General features: G+C 49.6%; 1 protein-coding gene across 2 annotated transcripts in view; it reads right to left on the bottom strand.

The window, feature by feature from the left end:
- CHN1 (chimerin 1) overlaps positions 1-24,871 on the bottom strand; it is a 247,834-nt gene that overhangs the window by 183,078 nt on the left and 39,885 nt on the right. For both annotated transcript variants that reach the window (XM_063933410.1, XM_063933411.1), the window contains exons 3-4: positions 10,540-10,578; positions 9,472-9,527 (exon numbers count right to left, since the gene is read on the bottom strand). In XM_063933410.1, coding sequence (XP_063789480.1) covers positions 9,472-9,527; positions 10,540-10,578 — 95 coding nt within the window. The remainder of the gene's footprint in view (positions 1-9,471; positions 9,528-10,539; positions 10,579-24,871) is intronic.

Genomic DNA, 24,871 nt, shown 5'->3' with positions numbered 1-24,871 from the left:
GAGCGTGTGGTGTGCTGTGGGAGCAATGGCGCACAGCTGCAGTGCTGTGCGCTACCTTATTGAAGACCGGAGTCTTCAGCCGCCGATTTTCTCCTGGAATCTTCCGTCTTCTGGCTCTGCAAGGGGGACGGCGGCGCGGCTCCGGGAACGGACGATCGAGGTCGGGCCCTGTGTTCGATCCCTCTGGAGCTAATGGTGTCCAGTAGCCTTAGAAGCATAATCTAGCTGCAAGCAGGTAGGTTTGCTTCTCTCCCCTCAGTCCCTCGTAGCAGTGAGTCTGTTGCCAGCAGATCTCACTGAAAATAAAAAACCTAACAAATACTTTCTTTTCTAGTAAGCTCAGGAGAGCCCACTAGGTGCATCCAGCTCTGGCCGGGCACAGATTCTAACTGAGGTCTGGAGGAGGGGCATAGAGGGAGGAGTCAGTGCACACCAGATATAGTACCTAATCTTTCTTTTAAGAGTGCCCAGTCTCCTGCGGAGCCCGTCTATTCCCCATGGTCCTTACGGAGTACCCAGCATCCACTAGGACGTCAGAGAATCAGAAGTTTACACACAGATGTTCTCATACAGCTAGCGTCACTTTTCTGCCACAAAAAAGCCCCATTAGTGTACCGCTTCGCTCGCCATGCTTCAGGCAAGGTTACTATTCCCAATTGTAGACCAGGTGGATGGTAAAGTATGAAAAAGTTGAAAAACATGAAAAAAATAAAAATATGCCTATTGACCATGTGTTCCACCCACTGCCAGGGGGCGTAGATTCACATAGTAATACATGAGTATATACAGTACATGCATACATACTCATAGCTGTCTCCCCGGTGCTAGGACTACCAGAGTCATTATCAGTAGCTCATTGGTGTCAGCACCGAACAGCAGCACAGGTGACTCCTATCCCCTGCTCCTGCATGATGGACTCAAGCTTACATATGGTAGGTGGGAGGAGGACCGTGTCCAGCAGCTGCCTGGTTCCGGCTGAACTTGTTACAGTAAGCGGGTGTATTGTAGCTGCAGGTGTCCACTGTGATGCTGAAGCCGGGCGGACAGCTCCCTGTTCCAGGGTCAGTAACAACTATAATGTGCGTCCTCGGGTAACAGCTAATGAGTTATGTGATTCTGTGTTCAGATTTACCGGGACAGACAGCACGTTCCGGCAGCCTCACCACAGCTGTGAGAGAGAAGGCACCATGCTATAGCATCCTGTCACCAAATACAGGTACAGGATAATACAAGACTACAAGTACAGGTAAGAGGGATTTCCGAAAACTAAAGTTTATTCAACAAACAATTGCAAAGTGCAACACAATATGTGTGACATAATTCATTTTTATATATATATATATATATATATATATATATATATATTTATACACTGCTCAAAAAAATAAAGGGAACACTAAAATTACACATCCTAGTTCTGAATGAATGAAATATTCTTATTAAATACTTTGTTCTTTACATAGTTGAATGTGCTGACAACAAAATCACACAAAAATGATCAATGGAAATCAAAATTATTAACCCATGGAGGTCTGGATTTGGAGTCACACTCAAAATTAAACTGGAAAAACACACTACAGGCTGATCCAACTTTGATGTAATGTCCTTAAAACTAGTCAAAATGAGGCTCAGTAGTGTGTGTGGCCTCCACGTGCCTGTATGACCTCCCTACAACCCACACAAGTGGCTCAGGTAGTGCAGCTCATCCAGGATGGCACATCAATGCGAGCTGTGGCAAGAAGGTTTGCTGTGTCTGTCAGCGTAGTGTCCAGAGCATGGAGGCGCTACCAGGAGACAGGCCAGTACATCAGGAGACGTGGAGGAGGCCGTAGGAGGGCAACAACCCAGCAGCAGGACCGCTACCTCCGTCTTTGTGCAAGGAGGAACAGGAGGAGCACTGACAGAGCCCTGCAAAATGACGTCCAGCAAGCCACAAATGTGCATGTGTCTACTCAAACGATCAGAAACAGACTCCATGAGGGTGGTATGAGGGCCCGACGCCCACAGGTGGGGGTTGTGCTTACAGCCCAATACCGTGCAGGACGTTTGGCATTTGGCAGAGAACACCAAGATTGGCAAATTCGCCACTGGCGCCCTGTGCTCTTCACAGATGAAAGCAGGTTCTCACTGAGCACATGTGACAGACGTGACAGAGTCTGAAGACGCCAAGGAGAACGTTCTGCTGCCTGCAACATCGTCCAGCATGACCGGTTTGGCAGTGGGCCAGTAATGGTGTGGGGTTGTATTTCTTTGGGGGGGCCGCACAGCCCTCCATGTGCTCGCCAGAGGTAGCCTGACTGCCATTAGGCACTGAGATGAGATCCTCAGACCCCTTGTGAGACCATATGCTGGTGCGGTTGGCCCTGGGTTCCTCCTAAAGCAAGACAATGCTAGACCTCATGTGGCTGGAGTGTGTCAGCAGTTCCTGCAAGACGAAGGCATTGATGCTATGGACTGGCCCGCCTGTTCCCCAGACCTGAATCCAATTGAGCACATCTGGGACATCATGTCTCGCTCCATCCACCAACGCCACGTTGCACCACAGACTGTCCAGGAGTTGGGGGATGCTTTAGTCCAGGTCTGGGAGGAGATCCCTCAGGAGACCATCTGCCACCTCATCAGGGGCATGCCCAGGCGTTGTAGGGAGGTCATACAGGCACGTGGAGGCCACACACACTACTGATCCTCATTTTGACTTGTTTTAAGGACATTACATCAAAGTTGGATCAGTCTGTAGTGTGTTTTTCCACTTTAATTTTGAGTGTGACTCCAAATCCAGACATCCACGGGTTAATAAATTTGATTTCCATTGATAATTTTTGTGTGATTTTGTTGTCAGCACATTCAACTATGTAAAGAATATTTCATTCATTCAGATCTAGGATGTGTTATTTTAGTGTTCCCTTTATTTTTTTGAGCAGTGTTTATATGGGATCCGGTCTGAAGGTCGACAATGCTTAGGTCGACCACTATAGGTCGACAGTCACTAGGTCGACATGGATGGAAGGTCGACAGGGTTTCTAGGTCGACATGTGCTAGGTCGACATGAGTTTTTCACATTTTTTTTCTTTTTTTGAATTTTTTCATACTTAACGATCCACGTGGACTACGATTGGAACGGTAAAGTGTGCCGAGCGAAGCGGTAGCGGAGCGAAGGCACCATGTCCGAAGCATGGCGAGCGAAGCGAGCCATGCGAGGGGAGGCGGTGCACTAATTTGGGATCCCGGTCACTCTACGAAGAAAACGACACCAAAAAAAAAAAAAAATATCCTCATGTCGACCTTTAGACCTGTCAACCTAGCACATGTCGACCTAGAAACCCTGTCGACCTTCCATCCATGTCGACCTAGTGACTGTCGACCTATAGTGGTCGACCTAAACATTGTCGACCTAGACACTGTCGATTTGATGAACCACACCCGTATATATAAGGGATGTTGAGTAATGTGAATAAGGAGCTCTAGTGTGTGGCATAATGTGTATAAGGGGTACTACTGTGTGACATAACATGTATAAAGGGCACTACTGTGTGGCGGAACATGTATAAGGGGACATAATTTCAAATGAGACCACACCTCTTTTTTTATGCCCATGCCAAAGGGAGGGCACCAGTGTTTTTTACTTTGCCAGGGGTGCTCAGACACCTAGAGACACCCCTGCAAGAAGGCTCCAATATTCATGTGCCAAGGCCAGCCAGGTGCCCAGATCTGCAACCACTGACTTGGGTGAGGCAGGACACAGAGTACATGCTGACTGGTGTCGGAACACTGCTAACAGCTGCTACCATAATACTACATTTGGCTGGACAGCTATCTTTCAACTAGAGAAGAGCAATGGGAGTTTAGCAGCATATATGCACTGACTGAATACACCATGGGGGTAATTCCAAGTTGATCGCAGCAGGAAATTTTTTAGCAGTTGGGCAAAACCATGTGCACTGCAGGGGAGGCAGATATAACATGTGCAGAGAGAGTTAGATTTGGGTGTTTTTTTTTGTTTCTGTGCAGGGTAAAAACTGGCTGCTTTATTTTTACACTGCAATTTAGATTGCAGATTGAACTCACCACACCCAAATCTATCTCTCTCTGCACATGTTATATCTGCCCCCCCTGCAGTGCACATGGTTTTGCCCAACTGCTAAAAAATGTAGTGCTGCGATCAACTTGGAATTACCCCCCATGTGTAATAAGACGCATCTCACACAGGGTAGAGGGGCAGTGCACATGATCGATCTCAATAAGTAAAAATGGATAGTCAATCAAAAGTGGGGTAATTATCATTTATTATGCCGGACTGTAGCGGTTATTCCTGCGTCTTACCGCCTGACACATCTTGAGCCTGGCTGAGCTGGAGCGTGGGTACTCTCTGTCTATCAGCCCCGGGGTGCTCTGCTGGACATTGTTACTGGTGGCTATGGTCTATACGACGGTGACATAGTGGGACATGGTGCTCCCAGAAGCCTGCTGATGCGGGGTAGCGCTCTGACGGCGAGATGCTGCACAGTGAGCAGCTGGTGCTGCAGTTCAGGGCAGGAGGGGGTAGCGAAGCTGGTGGTGACGATGGTGGAGGGGGGTGAACACCCTGTTCGCACCCCCTCCCTGGATCGGCCACTGCTCTAGGCTACATTCTGGGCTTCATAATCGGCAGATGGTCGGACTGGAACATTTCTGGCATTTGCAGGTTGCAGCAATGCAGGCCCCTCAGAGCTAATTATGCCATAGGCAGGTCTCTAGGTTGCATAGCAGATAATCCAGCTCTGACGTGATGCGTTATTTTGGTACTTTTGCTAGTAAGGTTTTCATCCCCACATAGTCTGAAGCATCATGCTGACTGCCAATTATATTTAAAAAATAACATCCCTCTTTGATTACTGTCATAGAATGACTTTGCAGAGCTCCTCACAGTGACTCCAGGAAGTAATGCTCTCTGATCTTGTCAGGGTTAGGTACAATAATACTGTAATGACTCTGTATATCCTTTATCATTTACAGAACTTTCTGCATGATGTGGTCCTGTTTAAGAGATCCCACACAGGTATACTGATGAACTTTAAATGCAACATAACCTGTAGAATTGAAAGCAGAATACCTATGGTGTGAATGATATCTTTACAGACTAGCGATCTACAAGCTACATTTCAAATATCAAACAGCAGATGATGAATCAGCATCCAGATTATGGAATACAGCGTTTCATATGGTGGAAAACACCCACTTTGCCCTTCACCGGCCACCAAGCTGTGGTTGTAGTACAGGGATAGTAGTTAAATACAGGAAATGTGACCCTTATAATTATGTTTATTTCCATGGGAACCCATTACATGCATTTGTGTTTCAACTACAAAAGTGTCAATCAGAACTTTTCATGACAAGGCTCTCAATTATAGCTTTGGAGCCCTCACAAGGTACATATACAGTGCAATAAGAACAAGAGAGTCTCTACTGCCACCTACTGTATGCCAGGATGTCACTGAATTGTAGAAAAAAAAAAGTGACTACAAAAAGGTAGAAATATCATAATTTATATCTTGTATGCCTTTCTATTATTTATCAGAGAGGGACGCAAAGTGGCTGAACCAGACTTACTCTTATGGCAATGAAATGAGACCTGTCTGACACAGGCTTTTGTGGTGGTTTTCAGGTTGCCCGCTGTCGGGATCCCGGCGCATAGTATACCGATGCCGGAATCCTGACAGCCGGCATACCGACACTTTTTCTCCCTCTTGGGGGTCCATGACCCCCATGGAGGGACAATAGATTGCGTGCGTGGCAATCGCAGCGAGCCCGCAAGGGGCTTCAGTGATCGCGCTGTGCAGAAAAAATTGTGGGTCCCGGGGACCCCTCACTTTAAAAAATTGGGGTCCTACTTCACAGTTTCTGGGTCCCATAGCAATGTATGCTTTTGAGCTCCCCTTATGCCTCCCCACATAGCATTAGACCACCCCACATGGTAGACAGCAGTTATGGCAGTATTGCGGGGCAAATGGGGGGTTAGGTGCAGGAAGTGCTGTAGGCAGTGTTAGGGGTAGGGAGGCATCAGTACCCAGGATTCGGTGAGTCCTGCTCCCCGTCAACTTTTAAGATCAGCTTCTCTGTGTCCTTGTTGAAGCCTTACCGCTATAACACGAGGTGTGTGCATATGCTGGGCACTGCTTTGGTTTGGGGATTGTTTGTGTCTATGCTGAGCACTGTGTATGGATATGGGAGTTTGTTTGCTGGTCACTGTGTATGGGGGGATGTATCATGGGCACTGTGGGTATGGAGTACCCATATGCTAGGCGCTGGGGGGGGGGGGAGGGGTGTATAATGAGCACTGTGTGGGTATGGGTGGTGCGTATGATGGCCAGTGTGTGGGTATAGAGGGTGCTATGAGCATTGTAAGTGTGTATAATGGGCACTGTGTGGTATAGGGGTGTTCGTGTGATGGGCGCTGTGTGTCACGGGTGTGCGTATGATAGGCGCTATGTGGCATGGGTGTGCGTATGATGGGCGCTGTGTGGCATGGGTGTGCGTATGATGGGCGCTGTGTGGCATGGGTGTGCGTATGATGGGCGCTGTGTGGCATGGGTGTGCGCATGATGGGCGCTGTGTGGTATGGGTGTGCGCATGATGGACGCTGTGTGGTATGGGTGTGCGCATGATGGACGCTGTGTGGCATGGGTGTGCGTATGATGGGTGCTGTGTGGCATGGGTGTGCATATGATGGGCGCTGTGTGGCATGGGTGTGCGTATGATGGGCGCTGTGTGGTATGGGTGTGCGCATGATGGGCGCTGTGTGGTATGGGTGTGCATATGATGGACGCTGTGTGGTATGGGTGTGCGCATGATGGGCGCTGTGTGGTATGGGTGTGCATATGATGGGCGCTGTGTGGTATGGGTGTGCATATGATGGACGCTGTGTGGTATGGGTGTGCGCATGATGGACGCTGTGTGGTATGGGTGTGCGCATGATGGACGCTGTGTGGTATGGGTGTGCATATGATGGGGGCTGTGTGGTATGGGTGTGCATATGATGGGCGCTGTGTGGTATGGGTGTGCATATGATGGGCGCTGTGTGGTATGGGTGTGCATATGATGGGCGCTGTGTGGTATGGGTGCGCGTATGATGGGCGCTGTGTGGTATGGGTGCGCGTATGATGGGCGCTGTGTATACTGGGCATTGTGAATAATGAGCACTGTGTGGGTATGGGGGTGTTTATAATGGGCACTGTGTGGGTATGTGGGATAGAATGGGTGCAGTAGAGGTGGAAGGGGGTAGGATAGGTGCAGTACTGGTAGCAGGATTTGAGCAGTAGTGGTAGCAGGGGCAGGATGAGTGCAGTAGTAGTAAGGGGTAGGATAGGTGCAGTAGTGGTAGCAGGGGCAGGATGAGTGCAGTAGTAGTAAGGGGTAGGATAGGTGCAGTAGTGGTAGCAGGGGGTAAGATAGGTGCAGTAGTGGTAGGGGGCAGGATGGGTGCAGTAGTGGTGGTAGCAGGGGGCAGGATGGGTGCAGTAGGGGGTAGGATAGGTGCAGTAGTGGTAGCAGGGGGTAAGATAGGTGTGGTAGGGGGTAGGATAGGTGCAGTAGTGGTAGCAGGGGGTAGGATAGGTGCAGCAGTGGTAGGGGGCAGGATCGGTGCAGCAGTGGTAGGGGGTATGATAGGTGCAGTAGTGGTAGCAGGGGGTAAGATAGGTGCAGCAGTGGTAGGGGGCAGGATTGGTGAAGTAGTGGTGGTAGCAGGGGCAGGATGGGTGCAGTAGGGGGTAGGATAGGTGCAGTAGTGGTAGCAGTGGGTAAGATAGGTGCAGTAGTGGTAGGAGGCAGGATGGGTGCAGTAGTGGTGGTAGCAGGGGGCAGGATGGGTGCAGTAGGGGGTAGGATAGGTGCAGTAGTGGTAGCAGGGGGTAAGATAGGTGCAGTAGTGGTAGGTGGCAGGATTGGTGAAGTAGTGGTGGTAGCAGGGGCAGGATGGGTGCAGTAGTAGTAGGGGGTAGGATAGGTGCAGTAGTGGTAGCAGTGGGTAAGATAGGTGCAGTAGTGGTAGGGGGCAGGATGGGTGCAGTAGTGGTGGTAGCATGGGGCAGGATGGGTGCAGTAGGGGGTAGGATAGGTGCAGTAGTGGTAGCAGGGGGTAAGATAGGTGCAGTAGTGGTAGGGGGCAGGATTGGTGAAGTAGTGGTGGTAGCATGGGGCAGGATGGGTGCAGTAGGGGGTAGGATAGGTGCAGTAGTGGTAGCAGGGGGCAGGATGGGTGCAGTAGTAGGGGGTAGGATAGGTGCAGTAGTGGTAGCAGGGGGTAAGATAGGTGCAGTAGTGGTGGTAGCAGGATGGGTGCAGTAGTGGTGGTAGCGGGATGGGTGCAGTAGTAGTAGGGGGTAGGTGGTGATTCACCACATAACCTGTAGTGATGGGGGAAAACACAGCCGACCACAGCTCCAGCCCCCCTCCTCCCTCCCTCCCACCGAAGACGCCAGCCAGCCAAGGAACCTTTACAGCGCCTGCAATTACTGACAACTTAGTCTCCCGGCGGGAACCCCGGACACCAGTCAGCAAACCCAGGCATAGTGACTGACACGGCCGTGACTAACACGCGTCACGGCCGCAGCTATACATTACCGCCACCAAGTTCACCGGGTCTCCATAGCGGACATACTCACGGGATTCGAGCGCACCTTGTCAGCAGGGATCGGCGTCCGTGATCTAGTGGCTAAAGCTGGGCAAAGTGACTGGGGCTACCCGCGCTGCCGTCTGAGGCAGTGGCCGCGCTGCCGCTCTTGCTTTGAGAGAACACATCAAAGGCAAGAGCGGCAGCGCGGCCACTGCCTCAGACGGCACCGCGGGAAGCCCCAGTCACTTTGCCCAGCTTTAGCCACTAGATCACGGACGCCGATCCCTGCACATTGCCAGCACCTCTCATCCCTGTGACAGCCCCCGTCCCCCCGATACACTTACAGTCACCGCAAGTCAGCCGGCCTCCGCAAGCAGCCAGGCGCCAAAGAGGAGGGGAAACTGGCTCCACCTCCTCTTTCTAGCATTCACCACGAGGCCAGCATGTCAATCAAACAAATCCCCCTTACGGATTCGCGGAATGAGGAGCGCGTCCCCGGGGACCCTCCCACTTTGCATACTGGAGTCCCGTGTCTTCAAAAATGGGTAAAAAACGCGCTATGGCGCGTTTTTGCGATCACTGGGCTTATTTGCGCTTGCCACGCTGTCAGTATGCCGGCGGTCGGGCTTCCAACGCCGGTATGCTAGTCGCCGGCATAACTACTACACCCGGCTTTTGTCATTCTATTAGGCCAGCAAACAGTGCAGATAAAACAATCACACAGTGCAAATAACTGATTTCTGCCTGCTGTGCCTGGCATCAAGGCAAAAAAAAGGGGGGAACAGTATTAAAACTACAGATATATGAGAATATGTACACTAAACTATCTTTCACATAGGCTGTACAGTTGTTTACCACTATGGGATTGGAATGAAATGTACCTCACGTGTGCAGGTAATCCTTCGGGGGTGTGGAGCCTCTTGCTGCAGCTGATACACTGGGGAAAAGACACATACACTACTGTCATGCATTTATATCCAGATAATCATATGTTGATACTAAACTAATATGGATAAAGATAAATCTCTGATAAAATCAGACCTCAGCAAGAGGTTCCAAAGTGGCTGCTGTGAAGCCCTATGTAAGACCGCAACATCAGGCACCACAATTAGCTATTGTTGCTGGAACTATTAAACGTAATTATGGCCACAGGCTGATGCGGTGCAGACATGACTGTCTCCCGAGGCATGTTCTGCAATATGTGTTCTACATCACGGGTCATCGCCAAGGAATGGGATCGTTGGATCGACCCTATTTAGGTAGACACTCATTAGGTCGACCGGCACTAGGTCGACACCTAGAAAAGTCAACATGGGCATCAGGTCGACATGGAAAAAGGTCTACATGAGTTTTTTGGTGTCGTTTTCTTCGTAAAGTGACCGGGAACCCCAATTAGTGCACCATGTCCACTCGCCATGCTTCGGGCAAGGTGCCTCGCTCCGCTACCACTGCACTCGGCACAGGTTACTATTCCCAATCGTAGTCCACGTGGATCGTACAGTATGAAAAAGTAAAAGGAAAAAAAGAAAAGAAAAAGAGGGAGAAAAACTCAATTCGACCTTTTCATGTGTCAACCTTTGCCACGTCGACCAATATTGGTTGACCTAATGATTGTCGACCTAAGGACTATATCCCATCACCAATGTGGGATATAAATTTTTCTTATATGTGCCACTTAGGTAAGGGGCGGCTAAATCACATGCTCTAGCCCAGCTGGGCCTGGCCAACCTGTGGCTCTCCAGCTGTTGAAAAACTACAAGTCCCATCATGCTTTGCCACAGTTTTGCCATTAGAGAATGCTAAAACTGTGGCAGGGCATGCTGGGATGTGTAGTTTCACAACATCTGGAGAGCCACAGGTTGGCCAGGCCTGCGCCTGTATCTGCCAATATGATTTTCTGGTGGAGCCCCTTTCATAAATGTACAGGGACAGCACTGGGTAATACTTACAGTATGACTTCCATACAGGTGGTCTGTACTCATCATTATCTGCAAGACAAATATTAAGAAGCTTAGCAGACACTGACAAAAAAAAACAAACCATAAATCTCCAAATCATGAAAACATGTGCAGAAGTGCTGAAATAGTTATCTCGCTCATACATTTGCAGCCAAGGGTTCCAAATGCATCCTAAACTCATAATCTATAAATGGGGAGTTAACCTGTGGCACGCCAGCTGCTGTGTAAATACACATCCCTGAATGCCCTGCTACAGTTTTAGCATGCGCAAACAGCAAAACTGTGGCAGGGCATGCTGGGATGTGGAGACCCACAGCAGCTGGCGGCTGCCTACTCCAAACTAGGTGCCGTGGCACAATGTGGCGCCTTGAGCCCCTTACAGGTTGGTGGTCCAGCACCAAATCAATTTATTTATGATCCGTGTGATAGACAAAACCAGTGCTGATAGCTGCCAATCAAAGTATATGTGGACAAGCAGAAGAGCAGTCCTGTCTACCGCTACATACCTGACCCCAGGGATGACAGGTCAGCGCCATTACATAAATACGCGGCGAGATGCAATTGCGTCTCAGTAGGCTCAGAAACCATCACAGCATTAGCATAAAGGCACGGATGTTGTTGCGGCAAGACACAACCGCGGCTGCATGCACCTCAGACCATGGGGGTCATTCTGACCCGATCGCACGCTGCAATTTCTCACAGCGTAGCGATTGGGTCAGAACTGCGCCGGCGCATTGCCGCCCGTCGCTGCGCTACGATCGCCTCTGCCTGATTGACAGGCAGAGGCGGACAATGGGCGGGAGGGGGCAAAACGGCGGAGTTTGGTCGCCGTTTCGGGGGCGCTGTTCGGCCAACGCAGGCGTGGCCGGATCGAGCGGGGAGTGGCCCGCAGCGGCTGCGTGCACTTCTGCGGGGGGCGTTACTGACATGCAGGGCGGACTAACCCTGTGCTGGGCGTCCCCCCGCATGTATGAGTTCATGATCGTAGCCGTGCTAAATTTAGTACAGCTACGATCACCTCGGAATATGCGGTTAAAATGGCCCTACAACTTGTTGGGTTTAAGATTTGCACAATCATATATTATCAGATCAATATACCACACACATGAACACATTTTTTATGTAATAAATATTTACTGCATTACAGTCTTTGGGATTTATTAATATGTTTACTTTTGTGTTGATATAAGTGCAGACACACACTTGTATACCACACCACCACATACACCTATGTAATAAAATAAGATTTTACTCACCGGTAAATCTAATTCTCGTAGTCCGTAGTGGATGCTGGGGACTCCGTAAGGACCATGGGGAATAGACGGCTCCGCAGGAGACTGGGCACATCTAAAGAAAGCTTTAGGACTATCTGGTGTGCACTGGCTCCTCCCCCTATGACCCTCCTCCAAGCCTCAGTTAGGACACTGTGCCCGGAAGAGCTGACACAATAAGGAAGGATTTTGAATCCCGGGTAAGACTCATACCAGCCACACCAATCACACCGTATAACTCGTGATAGGAACCCCGGTTAACAGTATGATAACAATGGAACCTCTGAATAGATGGTTCGCAATAACAACCCGATTTGTGTAACAATAACTATTTACAAGTATTGCAGACAATCCGCACTTGGGATGGGCGCCCAGCATCCACTACGGACTACGAGAAATAGATTTACCGGTGAGTAAAATCTTATTTTCTCTGACGTCCTAGTGGATGCTGGGGACTCCGTAAGGACCATGGGGATTATACCAAAGCTCCCAAACGGGCGGGAGAGTGCGGATGACTCTGCAGCACCGAATGAGAGAACTCCAGGTCCTCCTCAGCCACGGTATCAAATTTATAAAATTTTGCAAACGTGTTTGCCCCTGACCAAGTAGCAGCTCGGCCAAGTTGTAAAGCCGAGACCCCTCGGGCAGCCGCCCAAGATGAGCCCACCTTCCTTGTGGAATGGGCTTTTAGAGATTTAGGCTGCGGTAGTCCCACCGCAGAATGCGCAAGCTGAATAGTGCTACAAATCCAGCGCGCTATAGTCTGCTTAGAAGCAGGAGCACCCAGCTTGTTGAGTGCATCTAGGATAAACAGTTAGTCAGTTTTCCTGACTCCAGCCGTCCTGGAAATATAATTTTTCAGGGCCCTGACTACGTCCAGTAACTTGGAATCCTCCAGGTCCCTAGTAGCCGCAGGCACCACAATAGGTTGGTACAAGTGAAAACCTGATACCACCTTCGGGAGAAAGTGAGGACGAGTCCTCAACTCTGCCCTATCCATATGGAAAGTCAGGTAAGGGCTTTTTTTATGACAAAGCCGCCAATTCTGACACATGCCTGGCCGAAGCCAGAGCCAACACATGACCACTTTTCATGTGAGATATTTCAAATCCACGGTTTTAAGTGGCTCAAACCAATGTGATTCCAGGAACTCCAAAACCACATTGAGATCCCAAGGTGCCACTGGGGCACAAAGAAGGGGCTGAATATGCAGCACTCCCTTACAACGTCTGAACTTCAGGCTGACATCCTTCCTGGCTTTGATTAGGATAAGAATGACTTCCTCCGGAATGCCTTTTTCACTCAGGATCCGGTGTTCAACCGCCATGCCGTCAATGCAGCCGTGGTAAGTCTTTGAACAGACAGGGCCCCTGCTGCAGCAGATCCTGTCTGAGTGACAGAGGCCATGGGTCCTCTGGGTCCAATGTTATCCCAATCCTACTTCTGCCACTAGTTACCTGCTATTGTGTGTTTTTTTTTTTTTTTTTTTTCTCTCCATTGCTCGCTTCCAACCCACCATGTGTTTTCCTGTAATGTTTACCTCCACTGATTGCACACCTTTCCATTGTGCCCTACATGCAGGGTACATCATACTATTACTTAAGCATCAGTTTTCCCATATATGAACTTGGCCCTTGCATGGCTCACCTCCCACAGTGTAACCTTCAAAGTGCGCCCAACATGGCTGCCCCATATGGTACACTTGTGGATGGGATGAAAAAATACATGGACCTTGTGGTTTTGTTGGAACCCTACTCTAAACTGTAGGACTCTGAAATCACCCCCATTTTGTGTCATCTCTTCTAGGGGTAGACTATTCCACCTGGGTAATCCTACGCTTAGCGCCCAAGATGGCTGCTGCACTTGGTACCTATAAGGGTGGAATACACAACCCTTGGAAGTTATTACCCAAAATGCCTTCACCAATCCTGCGTTATGCTTTCTGTGGACTTAAGATTTTTCTTTTATGTCTGTGTTGCTTGTCTATTGTTGTATTACTCAAATCCTCTGTATCATGTGCATTGTTTTTGATGTCTGTAAAGCGCCTTGAGTCCTGTTGGAGAAAGAGCGCTATATAAATAAAATTATTATTATTATTATTATTATTATTATCTCCTGAAGTTCCAGGTACCAAGCCCTTCTTGGCCAATCCGGAACAATGAGTATAGTTCTTACTCCTCTTTTTCTTATTATCCTCAGTACCTTGGGTATGAGAGGGAGAGGAGGGAACACATAAACCGACTGGTACTCCCGCGGTGTCACTAGAGCGTCCACAGCGATCGCCTGAGGTTCCCTTGACCTGGCGCAATATCTTTTTTATTGAGGCGGGACGCCATCATGTCCACCTGTGGTCTTTCCCAACGGTTTACTAGCATTTGGAAGACTTCTGGATGAAGTCCCTATTCTCCCGGGTGGAGTCTGCTGCGGAAGTCTGCTTCCCAGTTGTCCACTCCCGGAATGAACACTGCTGCCAGTGCTACCACATGATTTTCCGCCCAACGGGGAATCCCTGTGGCTTCTGCCATCGCCCTCCTGCTTCTTGTGCCGCCCTGCCTGTTTACATGGGCGAGCGCCGTGATGTTGTCTGATTGGATCAGTACGGCTGGTGAAGCAGGGGCCTTGTTTTGCTTAGGGTCTTGTAAATGGCTCTTATCTCCAGAAAATTTATGTTAAGTGAAAAACTCCTGTTTGGACATAGTCCTTGGAATTTTATTCCCTGTGTGACTGCACCCCAGCCCCGAAGGCTGGCATCCGTGGGTCACCAGGACCCAGTCCTGTATTCCGAATCTGCGGCCCTCTAGTAGATGAGCCCTCTGCAGCCACCACCGCAGCGACACCCTGGTTCTTGCCGACCGGGTTATCCGCTGCTGTATCTGGAGATGGGACCCGGACCATTTGTCCAACAGGTCCCACTGGAAATTCCTTGCGTGGAACTTTCCGAATGGAATTGCTTCGTACGAAGCTACCATTTTTCCCAGGACTCGTGTGCATTGATGTACCGACACCTGTCCCGGTCTTAGGAGGTTTCTGACTAGAGATGACAACTCCTCGGCTTTTTCCATTGGAAGAAACACTTTCTTCTGGTCTGTTTCCAGAATCATTCCCAGGAACAGAAGACGTGTCGTCGGGACCAGCTGTGACTTTGGAATTGAGAATCCAGTCCTGCTGTTGCAGCACTTCCCGAGAAAGTGCTACCCCCTTACCAACTGTTCCTTGGACCTCGCCTTTATCAGGAGATCGTCCAAGTACGGGATAATTAAAACTCCCTTCTTGCGAAGGAGTATCATCATTTCGGTCATTACCCATGGTAAAGACCCTCGGTGCCGTGGATAATCCAAACGGCAGCGTCTGGAACTGATAGTGACAGTCCTGTACCACAATCTTGAGGTACTCCTGGTGAGGAGGGTAAATGGGGACATGCAGGTAAGTATCCTTGATGTCCAGAGAGACCCTGTAATCCCCCTCGTCCAGGATCGCAATAATCGCCCTGAGCGATTCCATCTTGAACTTGAATCTTTTGTTATATGTGTTCAAGGATTTTAAAGTTAAGATGGGTCTCACCGAACCGTCCGGTTTCGGTACCACAAGCATTGTGGAAAAGTAACCCTTTTCCTGTTGAAGGAGGGGTACCTTGATAATCACTTGCTGTGAATACAGTTTTTTGGATAGCCACCAACACTGCCTCCCTGGCAGAGGGAGTTGCCGGTAAGGCAGATTTTAGGAAACGGCGGGGGGGAGACGTCTCGAATTCCAGCCTGTACCTCTGAGATACTGTTTGAAGAACCCAGAGAACCACCTGTGAGAGAGCCCACTGTGCGCTGAAATTTCTGAGACGGGTCCCCACCGTACCCGGGTCCGCCTGAGCAGCCCCAGCGTCATGCTGTGGACTTACCGGACGCAGGGGAGGACTTCTGCTCTTGGCAGAAAAGATGAGCCTCTAACCCTCTACTTTTCTGGGGCCGAAGGGACTGTACCTGATAATACAGTGCTTACTTTTGCTGTGGGGTAGCTTGTGGCAAAAGTTTTGATTTCCCAGCCGTAGCTGTGGAAACGAGGTCTGAAAGACCATCCCCAAACAGTTCCACCCTCTTCTAGGGCAAACTTCCATGTGCCGTTTTGAACCGGCATCGCCCGACCATTGCCGAGTCCATAACCCCCGTCTGGCGGCAATGGTTTTACATAGCGCTTATTAGTGATGCCAGTCGGCAAATATCCCTCTGTGCATTACGCATGTATAAGACAGCGTCTTTTATATGCTCTATTTTCAGCAAAATATTGTCCCTATCTATAGTATAAATATTATCCGACAGGGAATCTGACCACGCAGCTGCCGCATTGCACATCCATGCCGAGGCAATAGCAGGTCTCAATATAATGCCCGTGTGTGTGTATATAGCTTTAAGGGTAGTTTTCTGCTTTCTATCAGCAGGTCCTTCAGGACGGCCGTATCCGTGACGGTAGTGCCACCTTTTTTAATAAGCGTGTAACCGCTTTATCTACCCTAGGGGTTATTTCCCAACGTGACCTATCCTCTGGCGGAAAAGGGTACGCTGCTTAGAAATTATCAATTTCTTATCGGGGGAAGTCCACGCTTCCTCACACACCTCATATCAATTCCTCAGATGCAGGAAAACTACTGGTAGTTTTCTGTCACCAAACATAATACCCTTTTTTGTGGTATCTGGGGTATTATCAGAAATGTGTAATACATTTTTCATTGCCTCAATCATGTAACGGGTGGCCCTATTGGAAGGTACACTAGTCTCATCGTCGTCGACACTGGAGTCGGTATCCGTGTCAACATCTGTGTCTGCCATCTGAGGTAGCGGGCGTTTTAGAGCCCCTGATGACATGTGAGACGCTTGGACAGGCACAAGCTGAGCAGCCGGCTGTCCTATGTCGTCAAACCTTTTATGTAAGGAGTTGACACTGTCACGTAATTCCTTCCATAAGTCCATCCACACCGGTGTCGACCCCGCAGGGGGTGACATCCCATTCACAGGCATTTGCTCCGCCTCCACATCATTATCCTCATCATACATGTCGACACAGCAGTACCGATGTCACGATCCGGGTATCTGGACGCCATTTCTTACCCATCAGATGCCTCCTAAGGCTGGCTCAGCGCTCAAGGACCGGATCCCATCTGTTATCCTGATGTGTACATTCCTGTATCCTCTCCTGTCACTCTGGGACGCTGTCACGGTAAACGCCATATTACACCTGGCATGGCGTCTCCCGCGGCCTCCGCCGCCGTCCCTGAACTTCTGCATGCAGAGTGTCTGAGTGGCGATTACGTCAGCCGCGGCCTCCGCTGTGTCCGCGTGGTTGGATGTGCATCTGTCAGCCTGGCGCCTCCTGTCTCCGGTGGCCGGCGCCGCCATTACTGTTTTCATTACCACATGGATTACAAACCAAACTTCCCTCCAAGTGTCTGCATGGGCGCAGCCATCTTGGATTCTGTCAGCTGATCATTTCCACCAATCTGTTCTCAGTATTGATAATCTGCATAATTGCCTAGCCAATCCCTTCCTTGCTGCAGGTATAAATACACTGTGCCTGAGCAAGGAAGGCGTCAGTGCTTTGGTTGTCAAACCTAGTTCCTGTTTGTCTCTCTCCTGTGATTGTCTTCCAGGTTCCAGCTCCTGTCTCAAGACTTCCACCATAGAGACCCGCACCAGCATTCCACCTGCGGTGTAGCCTGACTCTCCAATCCATTGTGGATTCATCTGTTTCCAGCTACAACATTACCTGCTTCCAGCTCAGCTTCCAGCAGAGTACAGCTTCCCTTAAAGGGCCGGTGTCCTTTCTACACTTTACCACTCTCCACCGGTATTATTATTTCTCCGCTCTCAAGTTCTACATTTCAGTTCATATTTCATCGCTCCCAAGTTAATTTATTATTTAACTGGTTCCAGCCAGTATCCACTCCGTGCTAACAACAGTCTGGTTCCAGCCAGTATCCACAGCAGCTGTTTTATCTTCAGCAACCCAGCTTTTCCTGGAACACCAGCTGGCACAATCCTGGGTTATCTCCATTGCTACAGTCGGGCCTGGTAAGGACTTTCCATCTAGAAGATCATAAGAACTATCTCACACTACCAGTGCCCTGTGGCTCCTGCCATCCTGTAGTACCCAGGAACTGTATTTATTCTTTGCTGACTTTTACGTTTTCTTTTACTGCTGCTGTGTTGCGGAGTTGTCATAATAAACATCATTGACTTTTATCCAAGTTGTCGTGGTCACGCCTTCGGGCAGTTATTATTCATGTTACTTACATGTCCAGGGGTCTGATACAACCTCCCAGGTTCCGGTACATCTCAGCCCCTACAACTGAGGCTGCCTCCCGTCAGCTCAGGCCCTCAGTTGTGACAGTAAGCACTGACCTAATGAATCCAGCCGGAGACCAGGATCAAGCGGCCAGGCCGATGCAAGAACTGGCAGCCCGACTAGAACATCAGGAGGCTGCACAGGGCCACATCATCCGCTGTCTCCAGGATCTCTCTACTCGGCTGGATGGGATTCAGACAACTCTCCGTGGATCAGGCGCGTCTGGTGCGTCAACCACAGTGACTCCAGCTATAACCCCACCCACCTTACCCATTTCTGCTCCACGTCTTCATCTTCCAACGCCAGCAAAATTTGACGGATCTCCAAGATTCTGCAGGGGATTTCTCAACCAGTGTGAGATTCAGTTTGAGCTACAACCTGGCAATTTTCCCAGTGACCGTACAAAAATTGCCTACATTATTTCTCTTCTCAGTGGCTCAGCCCTTGATTGGGCATCACCGTTATGGGAGAGGTCCGACACCCTGCTATCTTCCTACACTGCCTTCGTGTCAACATTCAGGCGCATCTTCGACGAGCCAGGCCGGGTAACCTCAGCTTCATCCGAGATTCTCCGTTTACGCCAGGGGTCACGTACTGTAGGACAATATCTGATACAGTTCCAGATCCTGGCATCCGAACTGGCATGGAACGACGAGGCCCTGTATGCTGCATTCTGGCATGGCTTATCTGAGCGTATTAAAGATGAGTTAGCTACCAGAGACTTACCTTCTAAGTTAGATGAGCTAATCTCACTCTGCACGAAAGTTGATTTACGTTTCAGAGAGAGAGCAACTGAGCGTGGAAGATCATCTGCTCCAAAATCTTCTGCTCCTCCTCCTCGTCAACTGTCACCATCTAAAGATGAGCCCATGCAACTTGGCCGTTCCCGTTTAACTCCTGCTGAGCGCCGAAGACGTCTCTCCGAGTTTCTCTGTCTCTATTGTGCAGCTCCGTCTCACACCATTAATGCCTGTCCCAAACGTCCGGGAAACTCCAAATCCTAGCTCGCCAAGGAGAGGGCCGGCTAGGAGTAATGATCTCCTCTCCATCTCCTCAAGATTGTAATCTCCCAGTCTCGCTTCAAGTTGCTCAACGTTATCGGAACGTCATTGCCCTCCTTGATTCCGGAGCAGCTGGGAACTTTATTACCGAAGCCTATGTTAAACGGTGGTCCCTACCCACCGAGAGACTTCCTTCGTCCATTTCTTTAACTGCCGTGGATGGCAGCAAAATTTTTGATGCAGTTATTTCTTTAAGGACTCTACCAGTTCGTCTGAGAGTGGGAGTTCTTCATTCCGAACTTATTTCTTTTTTAGTGATTCCAAGAGCCACACATCCTGTGGTCCTGGGCCTTCCATGGCTCCGTCTTCACAATCCTACAATTGATTGGACGACTACACAAATCCTGGCATGGGGTTCCTCCTGTGCTGAGACATGTTTGTTTAAAGTATTGCCTGTCTGTTCTTCCTCCCCCAGGTCGTCTGATGTTCCACCTCCTCCATATCAAGATTTCACGGATGTGTTCAGTAAAGCTTCTGCTGATATCCTTCCTCCTCATAGAGAATGGGACTGTCCGATTGATCTCGTTCCAGGGAAGGTTCCACCTCGAGGCCGAACTTATCCGTGGTCTCTGCCTGAGACGCATTCTATGGAGGAATATATTAAAGAGAACCTAGCAAAGGGGTTCATTCGACCTTCTTCTTCTCCAGCCGGCACAGGCTTCTTTTTTGTAAAAAAGAAAGATGGTGGTCTGCGGCCGTGCATCGACTACAGAGGTTTGAACGACATTACCATCAAGAACCGTTATCCTTTACCCCTGATTACTGAGCTCTTTGACAGAGTTAGCGGAGCTACCATCTTTACAAAGCTGGACTTGCGAGGTGCATACAATCTCATCCGGATCCGTGAGGGTGACGAGTGGAAGACCGCCTTTAACACCCGTGACGGACATTATGAGTACCTCGTCATGCCCTTCGGATTGAGCAATGCTCCAGCTGTCTTCCAGCATTTTGTCAATGAGATCTTCAGAGACATTCTATACCGTCATGTCGTGGTCTATCTAGACGATATCCTCATTTTTGCCAACGATTTAGAGGAACATCGTTTTTGGGTTAAAGAGGTTCTGTCCCGTCTCCGTGTCAATCATCTCTATTGCAAATTAGAAAAATGCGTCTTTGAAGTCAAGTCCATTCCGTTTCTAGGGTACATTGTGTCCGGTTCCGGACTAGAGATGGATCCTGAGAAACTACAAGCAATCCAAAATTGGCCGGTACCCTTAACCCTCAAAGGGGTCCAGAGGTTCTTAGGGTTCGCCAACTATTACCGAAAGTTTATACGAGACTTTTCCACCATTGTGGCGCCTATTACTGCTTTCACTAAGAAGGGTGCTAACCCGTCCAAGTGGTCTGAAGAAGCCATGCAAGCATTTCATCTTTTAAAACAAAGGTTCATCTCTGCGCCTGTTCTGAAACAGCCTGACATCGACTCTCCTTTCATCTTAGAGGTGGATGCCTCCTCCGTTGGAGTAGGAGCGGTGTTATCTCAGAGGGCTAAAGATGGCCATTTACACCCTTGCAGTTTCTTCTCCCGGAAGTTCTCCCCAGCTGAGCGCAACTATGCCATTGGCGACCAGGAGTTGCTAGCCATCAAGCTCGCTCTAGAAGAGTGGAGGTATCTGTTGGAGGGAGCTTCTCATTCAATCACCATACTTACAGACCACAAGAACCTTTTATACCTGAAGGGCGCACAATGTCTCAACCCTCGTCAGGCCAGATGGGCACTTTTCTTTTCCAGGTTCGACTTTAAACTCCAGTTCTGTCCGGGCTCTCAGAATCGCAAGGCCGATGCCCTTTCCCGCTCATGGGAGCAAGAAAATGAGTCAGAGTCTTCAGACAAGCATCCTATTATAAATCCGTTGGCATTCTCCACGGTAGGGATGGACTCTACGCCCCCATCAGGGAAAAGTTTTGTGAAGCCGATGCTAAGGAAGAAGCTCATGCATTGGGCCCATGCTTCCCGTTTTGCCGGACATACAGGTATCCAAAAAACCCTGGAGTTTATCTCTAGGTCCTATTGGTGGCCAACTCTGAAAAAGGACGTCTTGGAGTTTATTGCATCTTGCCCAAAGTGTGCCCAACATAAAGTATCCCGCCAGTCGCCTGCGGGGCAACTGGTTCCACTATCCGTTCCCCGTCGACCATGGACCCACTTGTCGATGGATTTCATTACAGACTTACCCATGTGCAACAAGTTTAATACCATCTGGGTGGTAGTTGACCGGTTCACCAAGATGGCACACTTCATTCCTCTCACCGGTCTTCCGTCAGCTTCCAAGTTGGCTCAAGTATTCATACAAGAGATCTTCCGACTCCACGGTCTTCCTGAAGAAATTATCTCAGATCGAGGAGTTCAATTCACAGCCAAATTCTGGCGAAGTTTATGTCAAGTCCTCCAAGTCAAGCTAAAGTTTTCCACGGCTTACCATCCTCAGACCAATGGTCAAACCGAGAGGGTGAATCAGGACTTGGAGGCCTTCCTCCGCATCTATGTGTCCTCCTCTCAAGATGACTGGGTTCAACTACTTCCCTGGGCCGAGTTCTGTCATAACAACCAGTATCATTCTTCATCTGCTTCAACACCATTCTTCACTAACTTTGGATTCCACCCTAAAGTCCCTGAGTTCCAACCGCTTCCAGCAACTTCTGTTCCCGCAGTGGATATCACCTTGCATCAGTTTGCCAATATCTGGAAGAGCGTACGATCAGCTCTGCTCAAGGCATCGTTCAGGTACAAGAAGTTTGCGGATAAGAAGCGTCGAGCAGTTCCTGCTCTCAAGGTGGGTGATCAGGTATGGTTATCCACGAAGAATTTGAGGTTAAGAGTTCCCAGTATGAAGTTTGCACCTCGCTATATCGGTCCTTTCAAGATTGAACAAGTCATCAATCCTGTTGCTTACAGACTCCAGTTGCCTCCCTTCTTAAAAATGCCCAGGACATTCCATGTTTCCCTGTTGAAACCGCTGATCTTGAATCGGTTTCATTCCTCACTTCCTCCAACTCCGAAAGTCCAAACTCAACGAGGCGTTGAGTATGAAGTGGCCAAGATCCTGGACTCACGTCACCGTTACGGTCAACTACAATATCTTATTGACTGGAAGGGTTATGGTCCTGAGGAACGTTCATGGACCAATGCTTCTGATGTCCATGCTCCTGCCTTGGTCCGGAGATTCCATTCCAAGTTTCCTCAAAAGCCAAAGAAGTGTCCTGGGGCCACTCCTAAAGGGGGGGGTGCTGTCATGATCCGGGTATCTGGACGCCATTTCTTACCCATCAGATGCCTCCTAAGGCTGGCTCAGCGCTCCAGGACCGGATCCCATCTGTTATCCTGATGTGTACATTCCTGTATCCTCTCCTGTCACTCTGGGACGCTGTCACAGTAAACGCCATATTACACCTGGCATGGCGTCTCCCGCGGCCTCCGCCGCCGTCCCTGAACTTCTGCATGCAGAGTGTCTGAGTGGCGATTACGTCAGCCGCGGCCTCCGCTGTGTCCGCGTGGTTGGATGTGCATCTGTCAGCCTGGCGCCTCCTGTCTCCGGTGGCCGGCGCCGCCATTACTGTTTTCATTACCACATGGATTACAAACCAAACTTCCCTCCAAGTGTCTGCATGGGCGCAGCCATCTTGGATTCTGTCAGCTGATCATTTCCACCAATCTGTTCTCAGTATTGATAATCTGCATAATTGCCTAGCCAATCCCTTCCTTGCTGCAGGTATAAATACACTGTGCCTGAGCAAGGAAGGCGTCAGTGCTTTGGTTGTCAAACCTAGTTCCTGTTTGTCTCTCTCCTGTGATTGTCTTCCAGGTTCCAGCTCCTGTCTCAAGACTTCCACCATAGAGACCCGCACCAGCATTCCACCTGCGGTGTAGCCTGACTCTCCAATCCATTGTGGATTCATCTGTTTCCAGCTACAACATTACCTGCTTCCAGCTCAGCTTCCAGCAGAGTACAGCTTCCCTTAAAGGGCCGGTGTCCTTTCTACACTTTACCACTCTCCACCGGTATTATTATTTCTCCGCTCTCAAGTTCTACATTTCAGTTCATATTTCATCGCTCCCAAGTTCATTTATTATTTAACTGGTTCCAGCCAGTATCCACTCCGTGCTAACAACAGTCTGGTTCCAGCCAGTATCCACAGCAGCTGTTTTACCTTCAGCAACCCAGCTTTTCCTGGAACACCAGCTGGCACAATCCTGGGTTATCTCCATTGCTACAGTCGGGCCTGGTAAGGACTTTCCATCTAGAAGATCATAAGAACTATCTCACACTACCAGTGCCCTGTGGCTCCTGCCATCCTGTAGTACCCAGGAACTGTATTTATTCTTTGCTGACTTTTACGTTTTCTTTTACTGCTGCTGTGTTGCGGAGTTGTCATAATAAACATCATTGACTTTTATCCAAGTTGTCGTGGTCACGCCTTCGGGCAGTTATTATTCATGTTACTTACATGTCCAGGGGTCTGATACAACCTCCCAGGTTCCGGTACATCTCAGCCCCTACAACTGAGGCTGCCTCCCGTCAGCTCAGGCCCTCAGTTGTGACAACCGACACACAGCACACACACAGGGAATGCTCTGACAGAGGACAGGACCCCACAAAGCCCTTTGGGGAGACAGAGGGAGAGTATGCCAGCACACACCAGAGCGCTATATATCACAGGGATATCACCTATAGAGAGTGTTTTCCCTTATAGCTGCATAATATATATATACTGCGCCTAATTTGTGCCCCCCCTCTCTTTTTAACCCTTTTCTGTAGTGCAGGACTGCAGGGGAGAGCCAGGGAGCGATCCCTCCAGCAGAGCTGTGAGGGAAAATGGCGCCAGTGTGCTGAGGGAGATGGCTCCGCCCCTTTTTCGGCGGGCTTTCTCCCGCTATTGTAAAAGTTCTGGCAGGGGTTAATAAACACCTATATAGCCCCTGGGGCTATATATGGTGTCAGTTCGCCAGCCAAGGTGTTAATATTGCTGCTCAGGGCGCCCCCCCCAGCGCCCTGCACCCATCAGTGACCGCAGTGTGTGCTGTGCATGAGGAGCAATGGCGCACAGCTGCAGTGCTGTGCGCTACCTTGGAGAAGACAGAAGTCTTCAGCCGCCGATTTTCCGGACCACCTTCTTGCTTCTGGCTCTGTAAGGGGGACGGCGGCGCGGCTCCGGGAACGGACGACGAGGTCGGGTCCTGTGTTCGATCCCTCTGGAGCTAATGGTGTCCAGTAGCCTAAGAAGCCCAAGCTACCACCACTTAGGTAGGTTCGCTTCTTCTCCCCTTAGTCCCTCGGTGCAGTGAGTCTGTTGCCAGCAGGTCTCACTGAAAATAAAAAACCTAACATATACTTTCTTCCTAGGAGCTCAGGAGAGCCCCTAGTGTGCATCCAGCTCAGCCGGGCACAGAAATCTAACTGAGGCTTGGAGGAGGGTCATAGTGGGAGGAGCCAGTGCACACCAGATAGTCCTAAAGCTTTCTTTAGATGTGCCCAGTCTCCTGCGGAACCGTCTATTCCCCATGGTCCTTACGGAGTCCCCAGCATCCACTAGGACGTCAGAGAAATGATGTGTTAAAATCTAAAGTTTCTGACCATGATGTAGCAAATTTAAGATGCACAACTCATATGTCGCTTGGTAAAAAAAAACAGCAAAAAAAAAAAACCATGATGCAATTTACAG

The sequence above is a fragment of the Pseudophryne corroboree genome, chromosome 7 (genome assembly GCF_028390025.1).
Source record: "Pseudophryne corroboree isolate aPseCor3 chromosome 7, aPseCor3.hap2, whole genome shotgun sequence".
NCBI lineage: Eukaryota > Metazoa > Chordata > Amphibia > Anura > Myobatrachidae > Pseudophryne > Pseudophryne corroboree.
The sequence above is the reverse complement of the archived record's forward strand: the minus strand, read 5'-3'. Positions and strand labels throughout refer to the sequence as shown.